The following is an 18,550-nucleotide window of genomic DNA, read 5'->3' as shown; positions in this document are numbered from 1 at the left end:
AACCTACTAATCTTATATTTTTACATTTGAATACATAAGAAAATCTAAGGCATTTTATACAAAAAAAAAAAAATCACAGTAAATTATTAATTAAGTTTGCTTGTAACATGTAAAATTAAAATTATTTGCTGCTATTTTTTTCTTCTAACTCTTGCAAATCAATTTTTTTTCCTTTAAAGTTTTTCTTAAACTATTAGATTTTGACAGCTAAGTCATATAATTTTGTTTCCCTGCATGGACAGCAAATTCAACAGCGGACCTAGTAAGTTTATCTATGCAACGCAATAATCTAAGGAGTTTCTAAGGACTAATTTGGAAATCTAAGTAGTTCCAAGTACTCCTTGGGGACCTTTTTATTTCCAAGGAGTATAGGGAATAACAAACCCTGCATAAAGCGCGCAAACGAGTTCCGCTCGGAAGCAAGATTTCGACCGAAATGGTTAGAAACAAGCACTACTAGCGTAGTGACATTTTTTCCCAACGCGTATTGACAAGCTGCGGGCGTTGACAACTGAGCTCGTTCACCATTATTATTCTACATTGATTATGTTACAAACAAATCCTATTAGCGAAATGCAGTTAGTTTTACTCTCTACAGATGGCAGATGGGGTTCCATGAATTTCTTTTCATAATGGAGGGGGAATTTTTTTTACCTTATTCTTTTTATGAATGTTTTGGCACGTTTTTTAGGGTGTTTGTAAAGTAAAATGGCTCAAAAGCAAAAGTTAGCTAATTATGATGATGATTGTTAAAGATTTTTAAGTAATTACTGCAAATTTTTTACAGCGTGTACAAAAATATTTTTTGGTAATTACTGCATTTAAATTCTTCATAAAGTTTTACATTGGTTTAATTTATTGAGTCCTTTCAATTTAATATTTGTCCTATATTTATAATTAACTATTACTATTTATGTAATTGATTATAATCATTTATAATTTACTATTTAATAATTATCCTTTATTAATTATTTTAACGTATGTAAAAACTGTTATTTATGTACTACAAATACTTTAAGAAATTTTTAAAACATGTGAGGCGAGCTATCTACGCCATCGCAAGAGAAGGGTGACATTTTTGGAAGAACGGCGAAGGAAAACAGCTGCCACCTTCGACTTCTGTTTACTCGTAATACTGCGCGAATTAAGTAAACAAAAACTGCCCATTTTCCTAACCGTCAAACGGTTGCTATTTATAATATCCAATTAGAAAACAGGGTTGCCCCTCAAATTTGAAAAAAATATTCCTTGTTTTTTCCCTGAGCATACTTAAAACAAATAATAGTATAGTAAATGAAATAGTTTAGTTTAGAAGATAAATCATCCTTAAATATTCCATAGAATACGCTTTGTGAGGTCAGTACTTTTGAAAAGACGAAAATAAAAAATAAAATTTCCTGTATTTTCCTACTTAATAAGGAAAAACTCATAATTCCCCACGTTTTCCCTGCTATTTTAGGTGATTTTTAAATTCCCTGTATTATCCAGGTTTTCCCTTGTTCTCCCTACTCTCTTGAAAGCACGTATATAATTTAACTTGCATTGGTGTTATGTTGTGAGACGTTATTTAAGTCTCTAATGTATTTATATGTGTTATCTGATCTATTTCCATTTGAATTATAAAATAACATAATTTAGTATTCAAATATAAAATACAATCGAATGCTTTTGTAATGTAAAATTACAAAAGCATTCGATTGTATTTTCTAGTCATACTTTATGAGCTAAAGCATCTTAAATGAATCTAAGCGATTTAAATAGACTGCTCAAGATTTTAAATAGTTTATAAAATATACATTTCAATGAATCGGTTAAAATATGCTTGAATTATACATTTATATAAGAATATTAAAATATATTAGTTACAATCCAATATGTTTTACTGCTAAACTTTATAGTGTTTGCAAGAATAAAATATGCAATTTCTTGAAATACTAATAAGATGTTTGTAATGTTTTGTACATTATGAATGTTAGATTAGAGATTTGTATATATCTTTCTCAGTAAAAATACTAAATAATTTGAAATGTAGAATTAGCAGTTGGTATAAGATTACCAAAATTTTAAAACTACTTTAGACAAGAATTACAAAGACATTTAAACTGTATTGGTGATGAAAAGTAGTTATTTTTAACTCTAATGAAATTAAATTTAAACAAATTTTAGTAAAAAAAATACCATATGTGTTTATCTGAAGAATGCTGATAGAAGTTACATTTGTTTATATTTAGCTATTAGAATTTTAAATTTAAATATGCCTGAGAAGAATTTTAATATTGAAGAATTTCTAAATGTACCAATGTTCGGGGATAAAATTATTAGTTTCTAATTCTATTTCAAGGTTTGGTGTCATTGTTAACTTATAGCCCTTCTAATGTGCTGTTAAAATACTTTTAAGTATTTAAATAAAGAAAATTTTAGTGAATAAATTACTTAATTGAACACTTATTTTAGAGATGGTTGACTACATTTAGCAGAACTTTGTTCATATTAACCAAAACTTTAGAAAATTTATTTAAGATTCAGATAACTAAGAAAAATATTTTTTAATATATTTTTTGGGAAGTAAAACAATTTTTTTTAATTTTCATTATTCCAATGAGAAATCAAGGTAAGTGTTGATAAATTAATATTTTAGTTTCAGCCATGAGTCTTAATATCTGTTTATTTTTCAGGCATCAATCATGATTTATGCTTGTTGTGTTCTCTTGTGTCGAGGGAACTATGATGATAATCACAAGGTCTTTCGTTTTCCCCAAGACACACAACTGCAACAATTGATTCATTTATGCAAAAAATATTTAAAATTTGTATTTAACTTTTAACTAAGAATATTTGTTTAAATTTATAAAGATTTATTATATGTTTAAATCAACAAGGATTATCACTTTTAATGCTTTCCTAAAGTAGATTGTTTTTCATCACACCTTTTAAAAATAAATATATTATTATTATTGAATTGTAAAATGATTAATAGGATGTCTTACATCAAGACTTTTAAAAACAAATATTTAATTATTATCATAAATTGTAAAATGATTAATAGGAAGGTCGTAGGAGTTTATAGCTTCAATTTAATCTAATGTTTTTAAAGTTTTAAAAATTTATTGTAAATAATAGTCTCTTTTTCATAAAATTCCTGTTTACTTTCAAAACTTTTCTTAGTTTTAATTATTGGGTGATGTAATGCAACTACTTTGCATTATTTACATTATATTTTGGGGCACATCTCATCAGAAACTGCAGTTTTAAGAAACTACAATTTTGTTTTGACTAATATATTTTTCTCATTATCCCATAAAAATAGTTAATAGCTCCATAAGTATGAGATACTTGTGTGTTTTTCTTAAAAGAAAATTTAATTGGCAATTTACTTATAACTCCAGATTTAATTTATAATATAGAATAGTATTTAAAAAATAAGTGGAAAGTTTAGATTACGAAAAGACATTTTTGTATTTCATTCAATATTTTATTTAATTTACTATCCTTTTTCATTTCCTTCTTTTGGATAATTAAATTTCTCAAAATCAACAAGTTTTTAAAATATGTTGTTACAGGAGCAAAAGTGTCGGGTAATTTGAATGGTTCATATATGGTAAAGTATTTAATAACTACTATACAATCATTAGTAATTTACTGTGTTACTTTTACACGTATATTAACAGTTTTATCAAAGGGCAGCATTTTCGAAAAAGATTGTTTCATTAACATGCACGGAAAAATACAGTATGTAAGCAAATACTTTGAATTATCCGTGAAATTTTTTTACCAAATTTTTGTTTGCTCTCTAGGGTATGTTTTAAAATAAAATGTTTGGAAATTTGGTCATTTAAAAATATACGACATTTACAATATGTTTTCTTCAGAAGTATAGTAATCTTGAAATTGCAAGTAATGATATTATTTAATAAGTAAAAATTGCATTCATTGTTTATATTGGTGTACTTTTTATGCTCCTGTTATTTTATTAAGGGAAGAAATAAACAAATAATTTTTGGTCAGTATATAAGTTTGATATATTATGGTAGAGCTTTATAGATACTTTGCATATGTGTTGTATGTCGGGGAGGTATGTTGGGAATTTTAGACAGAAAAAATTTTTGCCTTTGCACCCATGATTATAATGAAATTAAATTGATAAAGTAAAAATTTTCCCAGGTTCCAAATTTTTGTTTGCCTTATGGGGTTATGTTTTAAAATAAAATGTTTGGAAATTTGGTCATTTAAAAATATATGACAATTACAATGTTTTCTTCAGAAGTATAGTAATCTTGAAATTGCAAGTAATGATATAATTAATGATATATGTTTTAAAATAAAATTTTTAAAAATGTTATTTGCTTTTGTATATATATTTTCTCCTTACTGATTCAAATAAAGCTTTTGTTCTATATATATGTTTGTGTCATTATTAAAGCATACTTATACTTTATGATAAAATTAATCTTCATATACTTAAATACCACATTCATAAAGTTCTAGTCTATATCATCAAAGTAATGACTCAGCTTATTTAATAAGTCATATTAAATCATTTTTATCACATGTATGCAAAACAAAAGAACATAGAAAGAAATTAGAGGGGCAGATGTTAATTTGTCAGTTTACTGCAGTAAATAAAAAAAAATTCAGAATAATTATATACATTTGCTATAAATATTTCAAAGGTTTATAAAGGATAAACATTTTTATGCTTTTTTTTATAGAATTTTACGTTCAGTGTTTGTTCCAATAACATTTTGTTTCCATGAATGTAATGTTCAGTACTAATTTTCAATTTTTAGGAAAATATTTTTATTTTTAATCAATAGATATTTATTTAATATGATTGATTACTCTTAAAATAGTTTAAAACTGAAATTTATCCTTTGAAAAAAGGTTTGGATAAATCTTATGAAAATAACCACACAAAAAAATCTTTAAAAACTGATCTAAAATTTCTTACTGCATTAATTTACTTATTTTTTATCATGATTTCTTTCTTCTATTGATTCATTTTAAATTTATTATATTAAGGCAAAGATTATATATACACAATCATTCAGATCATAAAAAAATTTGGATTCTTATTTTCAGCTTTTAAAAATGAAAGAAACACAATAAAACTAATAAGGAATCGACTATCTTCACAGCCTCCTCTGAAGGTAGAAAACAGCAACGCTCTTCTCTACCTTCTGATCGTGATGTCACAAACAAGCTCCTAGGCCTTCTACTCTAGGTGGTTATGGCACCCCCACCCTCTACAGAAAATATTCTCTTTCAGGTGTTATCGTGATGGTCATTTGTGACTCAGCTTTTTACATGAATTAAATGAAATCAGAGAGGGATGTTATATATTTGTGACTTCTTAAGAGATAAAGGAGGCGATTCTATCATAGCTGCCAACCTCAGGAATTAAAAACTAGAAACACTAAATGCGACAAAATTATACGCACCAATTATGAGAGTAAGACAAAAGTTTAACTATTAAATAATAACATTAATAGAAGTATATTTAAATACCTTATGTAAATTATTAAAACAAAACTTTAATCACTATCTTTTGTGGGAACTTCATAATACTAATATTTTATATTATTAAAAAAAAAACAACCATTACCTATTAATATATAATTATTCTTCTCCAAATTATAAAACACAGGTAAATATTAAACTACATTAGGGGTGCTCAACCTGCGGCCCGCGGGCCAAATGCGGCCCGCCAACCCTCGATGTGCGACCCGCGGCCGCAATCTGAACAAAATGAAAAAAAAAATATTAAATATTTGTTTTTGAAAAATAATAAAAAAAATTCGGTAATTTAAATTTACAGTTTTAAGTTTTTGACGCACCCAATCTCAATCAATGTAGTTTATCGATGGTTAACGCTACGGATTTCAGCATAGTTTTAAAAATCCCAATATTTTTAATACATCATTATTACGATTTACGAATTTTAATTACCACTTTTGACGCTTTTCGTATGTGCCGATTCCAATGACTTTTCGGTGGTTATTGCTACCAATTTTCAAGTGTTTCTGAAATAGCGATGTTTGAAAGTTATGAAACGCTTTATTTGTGCAAACTCCATGGAAAATCTAAATGACTTTAGATCCTTTCTTCAACAGTTATTGCTGCACATTTCCGCCCGGTTTTTAAAACTTCGATATTTTAGTCAGATATTATTACGAATCGCTCATTTAGATAACCATTTTTTGACATGGCTTATTTGTAACGATTTTATCGCGAATCAAATTATTTTACAATCGTTATTTTAGAAATTATTGCTACACATTTCTACAAGGTTTTGAAAGTACCGATATTTTTTATACGCTATTGTGACATTTTAATTTCAAATCTCGCATTTAAATTACATAAAATTTTGATGGACTTTATTTACTCCAATTTCATCTAAAATATTAAAGTATTTTGGTCATTGTTTTAGTAGTTATTACGTTTTCCCCGTGATTTAAAAAGATTATGATATTTTTAATACTTTGACAGCAAGCGAGTTTTGAATTGCGCATTAAAATAATTATTTTTTACGTGCTCTGTTTGTGCCGATTTTATCATTTGCGTTGTACCGATTTTAACACGAATTTTTTAAGAGGTTTTTCGAAAGTGTTTTTTCTTCTTTCCCGTTATTGCTGCATTTTTATTTGTAATTTAGAATATACCTGATATTTTCACACAATATTACAATTCGTGAAATTCGATTCAGCTTTAATTTTTTTCGTAACTTAAAAAGTAATTACGTATCTTAGCCAAATCAAAACCTTCCCAAAAAAAAAACCGAGATGTGTTTAAACGCGGTCCGTTTTGCAAAAAATAAATAAATAAATAAATAATTCAAAAAACGGCATAATTTTTAAGTCCCATGAACACGTGCAAGTTTAACAACACACATCGAACCTATTCTTTTTGTTGTCACATGTAATTTAAAACTCATACATCGTAATTTGTATTTACGCTATCTGAAAATTGCGCATCGCATTTCGTATTAACATTAACGAGATTTAAAAATAATCCATCGCGTTTCGTATTTACGGGATTTAAAATCACATATCGCGATTCGTGTTCTGGCGTTTAAAATATCATCCGTTGCTACTTTTCTCGCACGCGTTTTAAAAACCATATATCGCGATTCATATTCATGCATTTTAAAAATCAAGTGTTGCGAGTAGTCCTTTCGCAATTTAAAAGCCACACGATTCGTATTCACGCGATATGAAAAACAAGCATCGAGTTTATTATTTACGCAATTTAAAAATCACACATGGCAATTCGTATTCAAGCAATTAAAAAATAACACATAGCAATTTGTATTCAAGCAATTAAAAAATAACACATCGCTATTTGTATTTCCGCGATTTAAAAACCCAGAAAGGAAGAACACCATCTAGGACAAATTCCAAAACTGATTATGTTATTTGCTCTAAGTTTAATACTACCCACAACAACAGCTTTTGTCGAAAGACTGTTTTCCAGAATGAATTTGGCCTGTTCAAAATTACAGAGTAGTCTTTAAATACAATCATTACATTTTCATTTAATGGCTCAAAAAATATCACATGATCAAGTACATAAAATTATCAAAATATTCAAACATTTTGCAAATTACAGTGTAACCATTAAGAAATTTTTTAAACCATTTTCTATCTTCTTGGAGCATTTTATATCATTTATGATTGTATGCTGGGAAATGATTTGTATATCATTAAATTTTAACTGTATAAAAAATTTAATCAAGATAAGTTTCGAAAAGTAATGTAAATTTTATTGATTGTTAATTGATTGTGTATTAATTGTAAATAGTAAGTGTCATGTTAAAAATATATTCGTCATAAAAAGTTGTAAGCAAGTATCTTAATAGTTTTTTATTATTAAGGAATATAGTTCCTTAAAATTTAATGTGTTTTCTTCTTTCTTTTTCTTTCCTCTCATAGCCTCTTATTATTAATTTAAAATAAAAATGTCTGAAAGATAAAGTACATTCCCTAATAAATGCTAAGTCTTATTTTCCACTTAAGGGGTTTAGTTTTAGTTTTAATCATTTTTAACCCTATAAACTTTCTTTAAATCAAAGTATTTAACTTGAATTTATATTAATGACTAGAATATTTATTTATTTGAAATTTAGTTCTATGAAAAAAAAATTAAAGTTAAAATTTATGTTTAAATGGACTTTTGTATTTTGTAATGCGATAAAAAAAATTTCAATTTTTCCATAATTTTTTAATTATTTCAATTTATCTAAATTTTTTCCGATAAATTTATTCTGATTTTCGAATTCTGTTTTCCTTCTTAAGTAATCAGTTTTGCATTTTCTAATTTTAAACGTTTAAAAGTATTGTATTTTCTGCAAAGAGATTACAAGGTTAACCGACAAAAAGAATTTAGTGTTATATAAACAATGATGTTTATTTAACAATCACCACCAACAATTGCTTTCAATATGTCGGTCTAAACACTTTGGCATGCGGCCCTTCATTGGTCAATCTGCTGCGCATGTGGCCCTTCATTGAAAAAGTTTGTGCACCCCTAAACTACATCATAAACAAATATTTCTGATGCAAATGTTTAAATACTACAAAACATTTAAAAAATAATAATAATAGTTGTTATAAATTCACTTTAGTGAAATGATCAGCAACAGCTATTAGAATAGTATTTTCCAATATAAAGCTACTAAAAATTACTTCTGCACAATAATCACGGGAAGCGCGATTGCGGTGATCAGAACAGGGAATTGGGTTAAAAGCAAAAACACTGTAATTTTACAAAAATTCGGATTTTTTATAAAAATATCAGATTTTCAGTTTTGATTTAAAAATTAGGAACAAATCCGAAAAATTCTGGATAGTTGGCAGCTATGTTCTATGAATGGAAGCTCTTAGGGTGGTCAGCAGTCAGAAAAGATGGAAAAAATGGCAAAAGATAATAAAATAAGATTTTTTTTTAACATTATTTAAAAATCAATAACAAATGGAAAAAACAAGGTTGAAATTTAGGGAAAAAATCAATTTACAGGGATTCATTGCATCAAAAAATATTGTAATATTGAGAGGAGCATGACATTTATTCATGTGCAAGTTCGTCGGGACCACGAAATATTTTCGTTACAAAGGGAGTTATTATCATAGTGGCGAGAGTTCACTCTGTATGATGAAAAAAAAAATGAAGCAAATACAAAAGATATTGAAAGAAGAGTTCACCTTTTCTTGCAGATGAAATTACAACAAGGATTTTTCAACCATTATTCTGTCAAATCCTGATGGAGGCTGATGAGTAAAAGTGGAGAAAGCTGCATCAAGTATCGCACCATCATCAACTAAATAAATAACATTCTTTTGTTAGACATTATAGCTGACAACTTTGCAAAAAAAGAAAGATTCCATATATGGCTAAGCAATAACAATTTAACATTAAAAAAGAAGAAAAAAGAAAATGATTTTGATTGGTGGAAAATTGATTGGTGTCAAGTTCTCAACTTCGGCAAAAATGTTTAAACCTTGAATTCTGGGAGTTTTAATCATTTGTTATCAGACACTGCATACATCTTTAATTATAGGCAATAAAGATTATCAAACTAAGGTAAACAACGTTTAAGAGCACAAAAAATATTTATAAATGCAGACAGCTGTTTCGGATGCTCAAAGGGCAACCTTCATCAGTGCAACAGCAAGAAATGAGAGAAAACAGGGTAAATATATGGAGAAAGGTGACGTCACAAGGGGGGGTTAGAGCAACGGCCAATAGGAGGGAAGGGTGAATGGATGACGACGAATGGAAAGCAAGGAACAAAAAAAGGGGGGGTTAGTTAGGTTTAATCATAGATTTCCAAACAGGAGAAAAATAAGGAACGCTGGATAAGTTCTTCAATTTTTGATTTAGATTTTTATGAGTCCTATAATATTTTCAAAAATTCCAAACTCTTGGTCTATGACCTATCCAGCGTTCCTCATCTTTCTCCTGTTTGGAAGGAGAAATGATGAAGGTTGCCCTTTGAGCATCCGAAACAGCTGTCTGCATTTATAAATATTTTTCGTGCTCTTAAACGTTGTTTACCTTAGTTTGTATTTTAACACAAAGATCGCCCACTTGTGTATTTAATAAAGATCATCATTAAAAAAAAACATATTACAGGGTTGCCCCAGGCGACTAAAATGCAACTATTTTTGGCCTGAGGTGACTGTGGCAACTTTTTTTACCTGAAAAGGCTTAAAAAGTAACTATTTTCAGGAAAAGGAGACTATTAGGAGACTTTTCTGTACTCTTTGCAATGTTTTTTTTTCATAGCATAAATTGAGTTGCACAACTTGCAGTCCACGGGAGCTTCTGAATAAAAGAAAAGATTTCTTATACTATCATTTATGTCTAAAATGCCGAAATTTTAATTTTCCATTATATTTAAAGTGCATTTTATTTTTTCTCTGATTTATAATTTTGTTATTTATATAAATTGTTTTTTCTTTCTATCAATATTAGCCTTAATTTTTTACTGTTTTCAACTCTTATCTAGTTACAAATTTTCTGCTGTGCAAATTTTAAAAAAAAATTTATAAAACTTTTTTTTAAAATGGATTATGGTGTATGACAATTAAGTCACTCAATAAAATTTTAGTCATATTTTTGTTCCTATTTAGGCAACTATATTCATAGTTTTAGGTAACTATTTTCTTGCTTTAGACTACTAAAAGCAACTATTTTGTTCATTTTTTTCTGTAGTAACCCTGATATTATGATCTGTTCAAAGAGAAAAAAAAAGGTTACTTTCTCAATGCCTCAAATAAATTTTTTAAAGTTAAAAATTATCTTAAATATTTTACAATCTGTGAATTAAATTTTTGTAAAAAAAAATAATGATAATTAATCTTGAATTGCCTGAAACTGTTAACCAATGGATTTAATGTAGAGTTTACTCTGAAGGTGTTCTTTCTAAACAATATTAATATTTATAAGATTTATCACTGAATTTTTTTCAACAACTCTTGAAGTTTACTCAATAAAGCTGTATAAATGTTTAATATAACAAGTGGAAATAAAAAAAGTAGATATTTTTATTTAATTTCTAAGAGCATGCCCATTAGTAAAAAAGCAAACAAATTTCTCCAGACATCTGTTTTTTGACACTTGATGTTCTTTCAAATTCTTTTAATAAACATTAAAACTGTAACATAAAAATTGCAAAATAATGAAGTAACCATTTCCTAAAGTTGGAAGATTTATAAATAAAAAGAAAAGATTTAAAAGGTGCACAGCTTTTGAATGAATCATGTGCAATTGTAGCCAAAAATAAATAAATTGAATTTTACAAAAATGCTTGAATTTTATAAAATTCATTTCTATAAGCTACAAAAAGTACTAAATTATTACATAAATCTTTCGAAACAGAAAAATAATAAATTTTTTTAATTTAAATGCTCCAAAAAAAAGTATCTTTAATTAATATACATGTTTGAAAATGCACAAGGATTATTCAGAAAATAGTCTGCGTTTGTTTAATGAAAAGTAATAAAATAGCTTTTCTGCAGAGAAAAGTTGGAAACCAGCTATATTTTCTTGATTACTTTTAAAGATAAGAACACAGGAAAAGCCTTTTAACACTGCATACATATATATTGTAATTATATATAAACTTTAGTACTTTATTCATATTATTCTTAGAACAGAAAAGAATAAATAAATTAATGCAATCACAGAAGAATGAACTCTTAAATGAGGTAGAAAATCAGTGACATTTTTGAAAGAAATTTTATTTCCCAGTTATTGATCTTATTTTGGAAAACTGTCAGTATTTATTCTACTATCCAATTTGCATAATATCAATGGCAACAAGCAATATTTGAAAATAACTATAAAAATGATTTAGAGGTAAAAATATATGACAACTTCTTGCCGGGATAATTGTGACACAGAGTGAAAAACCTTGAAATTTTTATTTGTAAAAACTAAATATTAAGATATCAATTTATGTACCATACATGTTTAATATAATTATTTTAACTAATACTTATAATTAAATTATCTACCAATCACAACTTAAAAATAACTAATTTAGGGAAAAACTTACATTGTACAAGAAACGTGATGCATAATTTTTAAATAGCATAAATACGAATCTAACTTACAAATTATGCTGAATACAAAAATCAATGTTTGATATTATGTGAGTGAATACAAATCATAATATAGGATTTTAAAAAAGCTGCTAATAGGAATTGTGACATTGGATTTTAAACTCTTGTGAATACGAATCCCGATATTGGACTTTAAAAATGTTTCAATACAAATCACAATATTGATTTTTAAAACTATTGAATGCAAATCTCTATATTGGAATTTTAAATCGTGTGACTAATGTCGCAACAATTAATGTTAAAATTGTGGACATATAAAATTGAGATATTAGTGAATTCCGGCACAATTTCAAATATTGAAAATGGCAAAAATTCACCAAACCAAAAGAATCAAATCGGTGGAAGAATAAGATTTACATTAACGTTTTATGAATGGTATATAGGTATATAGCAAAAGTTTAAAAATGTAAATTTTATACTGCCAACTCTGTAAAAATTTTGTTGTCTTATAGGTTTCATAATCCTATGAAATATAAAAAAAAGCCATAGTAGTCCGATTGTAAGTTTGTAATCAGTGGAATTCTGCAAAATTCGAGAAAAAAATGACCCGACCTTAAATTTTAGACTTGGAGGGATGATACTAAAAGCTTGGAATTCTCTGATACATCAGGAATACAATCACTATTGTTCTTGCTTCTGACGAGCAATGCGACAGCTCCATTTCTCGGCCAATCGTTGCATTATCAAAAGAGAAAAAAGCAAAATCTTTAAATTTGCAGAATTACAAAATGTTACAAGCTTATTTACTCAAATTTAGTAAAATACTATTTTAAACCTTCATTTTCTCAGCACTTCAACTGCATATTCACTCATATAGATGTGACAATAGGTTCAATGGTACAACAGTTACTTTGAGAACATCAAACTATTCACTTATATAAGAACAAATAAATTACAAGGAAGAAGTATGTAGTTAAACAGCAAAATAATCTATACAAACCATACAAAACGGGAAAAACTTCGCCCTTAGCTCCAGTGACAGGACACAAAACATTCTTTCCGTTTATGAAAAAGTTGATTTCAACATGGTCATAAGAAACTCCCTAAAAATCACAAATATACAATTAATTCAATAAATATATATTGTAATAATTAATATAATTATTGTAGATAATTAATATATAATATTTTGTTTTCTTGGAATTCAATTAATTACAAGAAAACAAAATATTACCATTAAAGTGTTTTACCCTTTTATAATTCAAATGAATAATTCTTATAATTTTGAATTGAATTAATTTTAATTCAATTCATAAAATGATTTTATAAAATTTAAAATTATAGCGTTCTGAATGTTATACTAAAAATACAGTTCAAAACAGATGACATGTTTGATAATGGATTTTGATAATAAAAATCCATTAAAAAAATTTATCAGTTTGCTTCATGTCTGCACCACTAAATATTTGTGGAAGAAAAAAAGGAATTAAATTGTTTTTTTGCAATAATTGTTTTCACCAGGAATTTATGAGAGTTATGAGGAATTTCAGAAAACTACAGAGTTTCAGGAGAATCGTTTTAAAATGAAAATAAGAGCGCTAAATTTTTTTTAACGTAACTATTACAAAATACTGGTTTGTAATTAATCTTATAATTAGAAGAAATAACAAATCTTATGATCAGAATGACTTACCCATTAACCCTATGATTAGAAAAAAATATCAAGAATATGGAACACACAATGAATGAATTGGTAAATTACCCAATTAATGAACATAAAATGGCTTTCCCCACAATGCCTTAAGGTTTTTGATTTTGTATATTATCTCAATATCTGCTTAATTCAAATATTTTATAATAATACTATAAAAAAAATAATAACTCAAACAGAATAAAAATGAGTTCATTAATCAAATCTCTAACTTTTCAAATTATTTACAATTGTTTCAATAAAGAGAGGTAATGTATCTGTATAGGGAGAATTCATTATTTTGGGAACAAGAGGAATTAGACGAAAACAAATCTGGTACAAATTGGTGATAGCCAAGAGATATAATCCCTTATCTGTCCTCCATGATCTCTCTTACACAATTTTGTATGATTTTGCCTATTTAAAATCCTAGTTTTCTTGTGTTTGCTTCGTAAATATTTTTCTTAGTTGAATTAGATAAAAATACAAATTAAAACATATTTACACAAACTTTTTACCTTGCTTTTTAAACCTGAGAATTTCAATTTTCATTCAGTGCTCTCTTGGAAGACAAAAAAAAAAGTACCAAAAGAAGATATATTTTAAGCACGCTAGTTAACATGCAAAATAATTCTCTTTACTTAATATATAAATCATATTTTTAATATATAATCATATTTTAATCATATAATTATACTATAATATACAGGGTGTCTATAAAAGAACTCCGGGGTTTTGAGGCAAAATATTTTAATGAAATAAAAAACATACATACATGTTTTATACATGACTGAAAAGCTTACATTTTCAAGTTTTTTTTAACACTTAGTAAAGTTCTATATGAGCCCCGTTAGTGGCACGGCAGACGTCTAAACTGTATTCTACCTCTTCCCATGTCCTGGCGAGCATGTCTGGGGGGACGGTTGCCACACAATTGACTATTCGTTCCATGAGATGTTGAACATCACGAATTTTCTCTGCATACACAAGATTCTTGATATGCCCCCAGAAGAAAAAATCCAACGGAATCCAAAAGAAAAAAATCCGAAATCCAAATCCATTTCAAGGTCAACGCCCTGCAGCGCCGCCAACAGTTGATACAAACATTCCCAATTGGTATGAGTAAAACTTTTTGAGGTACTTTTTTCAAAGAAATCGACTAAATTTTGCTATCTTTTATAGTTAGTGAGATATGAATTTTTAAAACCCCGGAGCTCTTTTATAGACACCCTGTATAATCATACTATAATATATAATCATATTATAATATATAATCATATTTTTAATATTTAATTATTTTTAATATATAATCATATTTTTTTCATAACTAATAATAAGGGGAAATAAAATAAAAATCTTATTAACACATTTTTAAGTTGACATTTTTTATGTTTTGCGTTCCTAAACCTCCAATTTTAATTAGTAGAAGGTAACAAATTAATTTTAAATAGTTGTAACATACATTGGTATAACATATTAAAGTTTTTTTTTTTTTTAAAAATTCCATGACAAAATTTAAATACCTTTCAAATAAATGAAAAATAGATAGAAATCGATATTTCTAAAAAACTTTAAACATAAAAAGTTTCAAAATTTTAACTTCAAATAAAATAGCACATTCTTTTCTATTTAATTTACTTCATATTCATTTGCAATATTAGATGTCACATAGTAAATTTAACTTTTAACCAAACTTACAGCCAAATTGGAAATATTTGCTTTCTTAACATATTTCAAGAATTAAACAAATACTGGTTCTGAATCGTGCTTGTAACTGAAATGTTTGTTATGATTAGATTAAATCAGAATTAAATAGAAATTAGATCTTTGCTGGAACAATAGAAACGTTTTAAACACTTACATTAACATATGACAAAAAATATGTACCGAAAAATAAATACATAGTGAAACCTGCCAAGTTGACCACCCTTGTAAGTTGGGCACCTGCATAAGTTGACCTCAATTATCAAGAACGGAATTTTTCCTTTATAATATAAAGAAGCAAAACCTTTGTAACTTGACCACCTGTCTATCTTGTATGTTGACCACTGAAATAAGTCAATTTTGTCTAGGAGTATTACAGAATTCTATTCTAAAACCCTCATAAGTTGAACAGAAAAAAAAAATTCAGAAAATTTTCTGTCATTTTGGCAATGCGTGTTAAAATTTCACTTGTTTGGTGAAATAGTGTAAAAAACTAATCTAAACCCTTTTGTGAGTTGACCATCAGGGGAAACTGTAAGGGGTCAGCTTTTGACCATTTCTTTCATCCGTTCATTGAAAACAGGTGTGTTAGTTGAAAAGTTGCTCTTCCAGTCGCAATAGTGAGCATTTGAATAAATGAATGCTCTGAAATATGCTTTAATCCTTTATTTATGGTCTTTGATCTTTAAGGGTCGTAAATAAATTTTAAAGTGTGCAAATAATTTTATTTTGTTAAAGTTTTCAAATTACATGTTTTCGCGTTGTGATATTATCAGAAATTATATTTATTAAACGCTTCACATGCATAACTAACGAAATAATTTTTTTTTAAAAAATTAGTTAAATATTAGAATTATATGTATCAAATTGAAGTTCATTCAGGTTTAAGCGCATTTCTTAAGATATTCATTTGCATATTTTCTGAATAAAATTTTTAAGTCAAGTAAAAAAAAAATATTTATTTATAGCAGCGAAAAAGTAAACAATGACCCACCCCCTCTATAAGTTGGCCACTTGTCTAAGTTGACCACCAAAAGTGGTCAACTTACACAAGTTTTACTGTACAATGTTATTTATTCTTTGGTATCTGAAATATCAAGTTACTACAATCAAATTATCAATGCATCAGATGAGAGAATCCCTCACCAATCAATTTATAAACTAAAACCATACAACTGCCAACATTAGAGAAATAAACTAACAGAGATTTTTTACTAGCACATTTTTTTGGGGGGCTACGAGTAAAGTTTTGATACATCATGCAAAATTATTTAAATCAAAATTGTAAATAATATCAGCTCTTAGTTAGTGTGAAGTAAAAAATATGGATATAAATCTTAATCTAAAGATTTTTTTAAACCGTTATTTATAATTACTTAAACTAAATAACACTCAACACACTGCAGTACTGACAATAGCACCATCTGTTGAGGAATAAGAAAAGTATTTTTGCCATCAGCAGATAATTTATCACCAAAATTGTATTTAAAAATTTATTCAACAAATTTGAAGAAATTTTTAAATTCATTTCAAGAAATTTAAGAATCTATGGGTAAACAGGAGATAGTCATAAAATACAGGAATCTTCATTAAAAATCAGGAGGCTTGGCAGGTATGCCAAATGCTAACAGTTTAACATATTATTAAGGAAATTACAATAATGCTATTTACTTACTTTTCTGTATTTAAAGAATCAAGTTAGTACAACTAAGCAATCTACAAATTAGTAGATAGAATGGGACTTTTTGTGCCTTAACGATAGAAGACTGCTAATGTGTACATTATCTGGGTAAATTGGGGGAAAACTCTTAATTCTGCACTTTAACAGATCATTCTGAACAATGTGCAAATTAACTAGCATAGGTAATCTGAATATTAATGATTATGAAGCTTTAGTAATAAATTAGGAAGCAAAACTCAGAACACTAGTAGAGTGTATACCTTTATTCAGTTGTTAGTAAAAAAAAAGATTTCTCTATATATATTTATTTTATATATAAAACAACAGATGAACATTAATAATTTACTAACATTTGATTAATCTAAAAAAGTGAGCTTACATAAAAAAGATCATTAGAATTTAATTTGCATGGAGGCATAGCATTTGAAGCAAAATGACTGATTTAAAAATCAAATGTTTAGAAATTTCAGGTATATAATTTATATGAACACAGAAAATGATGTATCCATGCAAATCCTGATATTTGCCTCCCTTCAAACAAATTTTATGCCTAATTTCAAAATACACAAATGATTCGCAAAATGGGTGCTTACATTTTCTTTAAAAAAATTAAGGACAGCAAAATTATTTTTTGTTATTTTGAGGTAAATTGGAAAAAGCAAATTTTTTGTTAACTACAGACAGGGTATCTGCTACATTTTTGATTTTCAAATTCATGACTTTTCCATGACTAATTTAAAGAATTTTTCATGACTTTTCCTATGACAAAAACTGTACATTATAGGTATAACTGTTACACTCTGCATCTTCATGTTTATAGATTTTTAATTTAAAAAAAGAGTTAAAGCAATAAAATAGCTGAAAAAATAAAAAATAAAAACAAGGAATTTTTTTCTGAACAATTATATTCTAAAGATACTTTTCTTCTTCATCAGAAAAGGAAAAAACTTTTGATTTTTTAGTTCCATTCAGTATATATATATATATATATATATATATATATATATATATATATATATATATATATATATATATATATAACGTCGTTGCCAAGTGGAAGGATTAAAACAGGTCATAGGTCGGGAAGGAGGGTACAAAATTTATTTATTAATTATTAGACAAGAGCAGTCATGAGAGTGAGTAAAAGTGCACATGAAAAGTTGCGCTCCTTGGTTATATGTTAGGGAAAATCTTGCAAAGTAAAATCCGTAAAATGTCTTAATTTAGGGAAAGAGGGAAACCTCAGCAGTTGCCATTGGTTTATGAAATAGATCGAATGTTTCCCACACAGAGCAAAGGGAAAAATGTCCTGCTCTTAATTAAATGCATACTTGAGCCAAAAATAGATTTAAGAACAGGATGTGGCTTTTAAAAGTGTGAGAAAGTATTTCGATTAGAATAATTAATTAGGAT

General features: G+C 27.2%; 1 protein-coding gene across 1 annotated transcript in view; it reads right to left on the bottom strand.

Annotated features, from left to right (window-relative positions):
- The window catches only part of LOC107439191 (SPRY domain-containing protein 7), a 32,437-nt gene that overhangs the window by 5,360 nt on the left and 8,527 nt on the right, over positions 1 to 18,550 (bottom strand). The window contains exons 3-4 of the mRNA XM_087149333.1: positions 13,063 to 13,165; positions 9,198 to 9,313 (exon numbers count right to left, since the gene is read on the bottom strand). Of these exons, the coding sequence (XP_087005459.1) occupies positions 9,216 to 9,313; positions 13,063 to 13,165 (201 nt within the window). The 3' untranslated portion in view covers positions 9,198 to 9,215. The remainder of the gene's footprint in view (positions 1 to 9,197; positions 9,314 to 13,062; positions 13,166 to 18,550) is intronic.

The sequence above is a fragment of the Parasteatoda tepidariorum genome, chromosome 8, assembly GCF_982258835.1.
Source record: "Parasteatoda tepidariorum strain Cologne lab strain chromosome 8, Ptep-v5.0, whole genome shotgun sequence".
In the NCBI taxonomy this organism is placed as follows: domain Eukaryota; kingdom Metazoa; phylum Arthropoda; class Arachnida; order Araneae; family Theridiidae; genus Parasteatoda; species Parasteatoda tepidariorum.
This window is presented reverse-complemented; position numbering and strand designations above follow the sequence as displayed.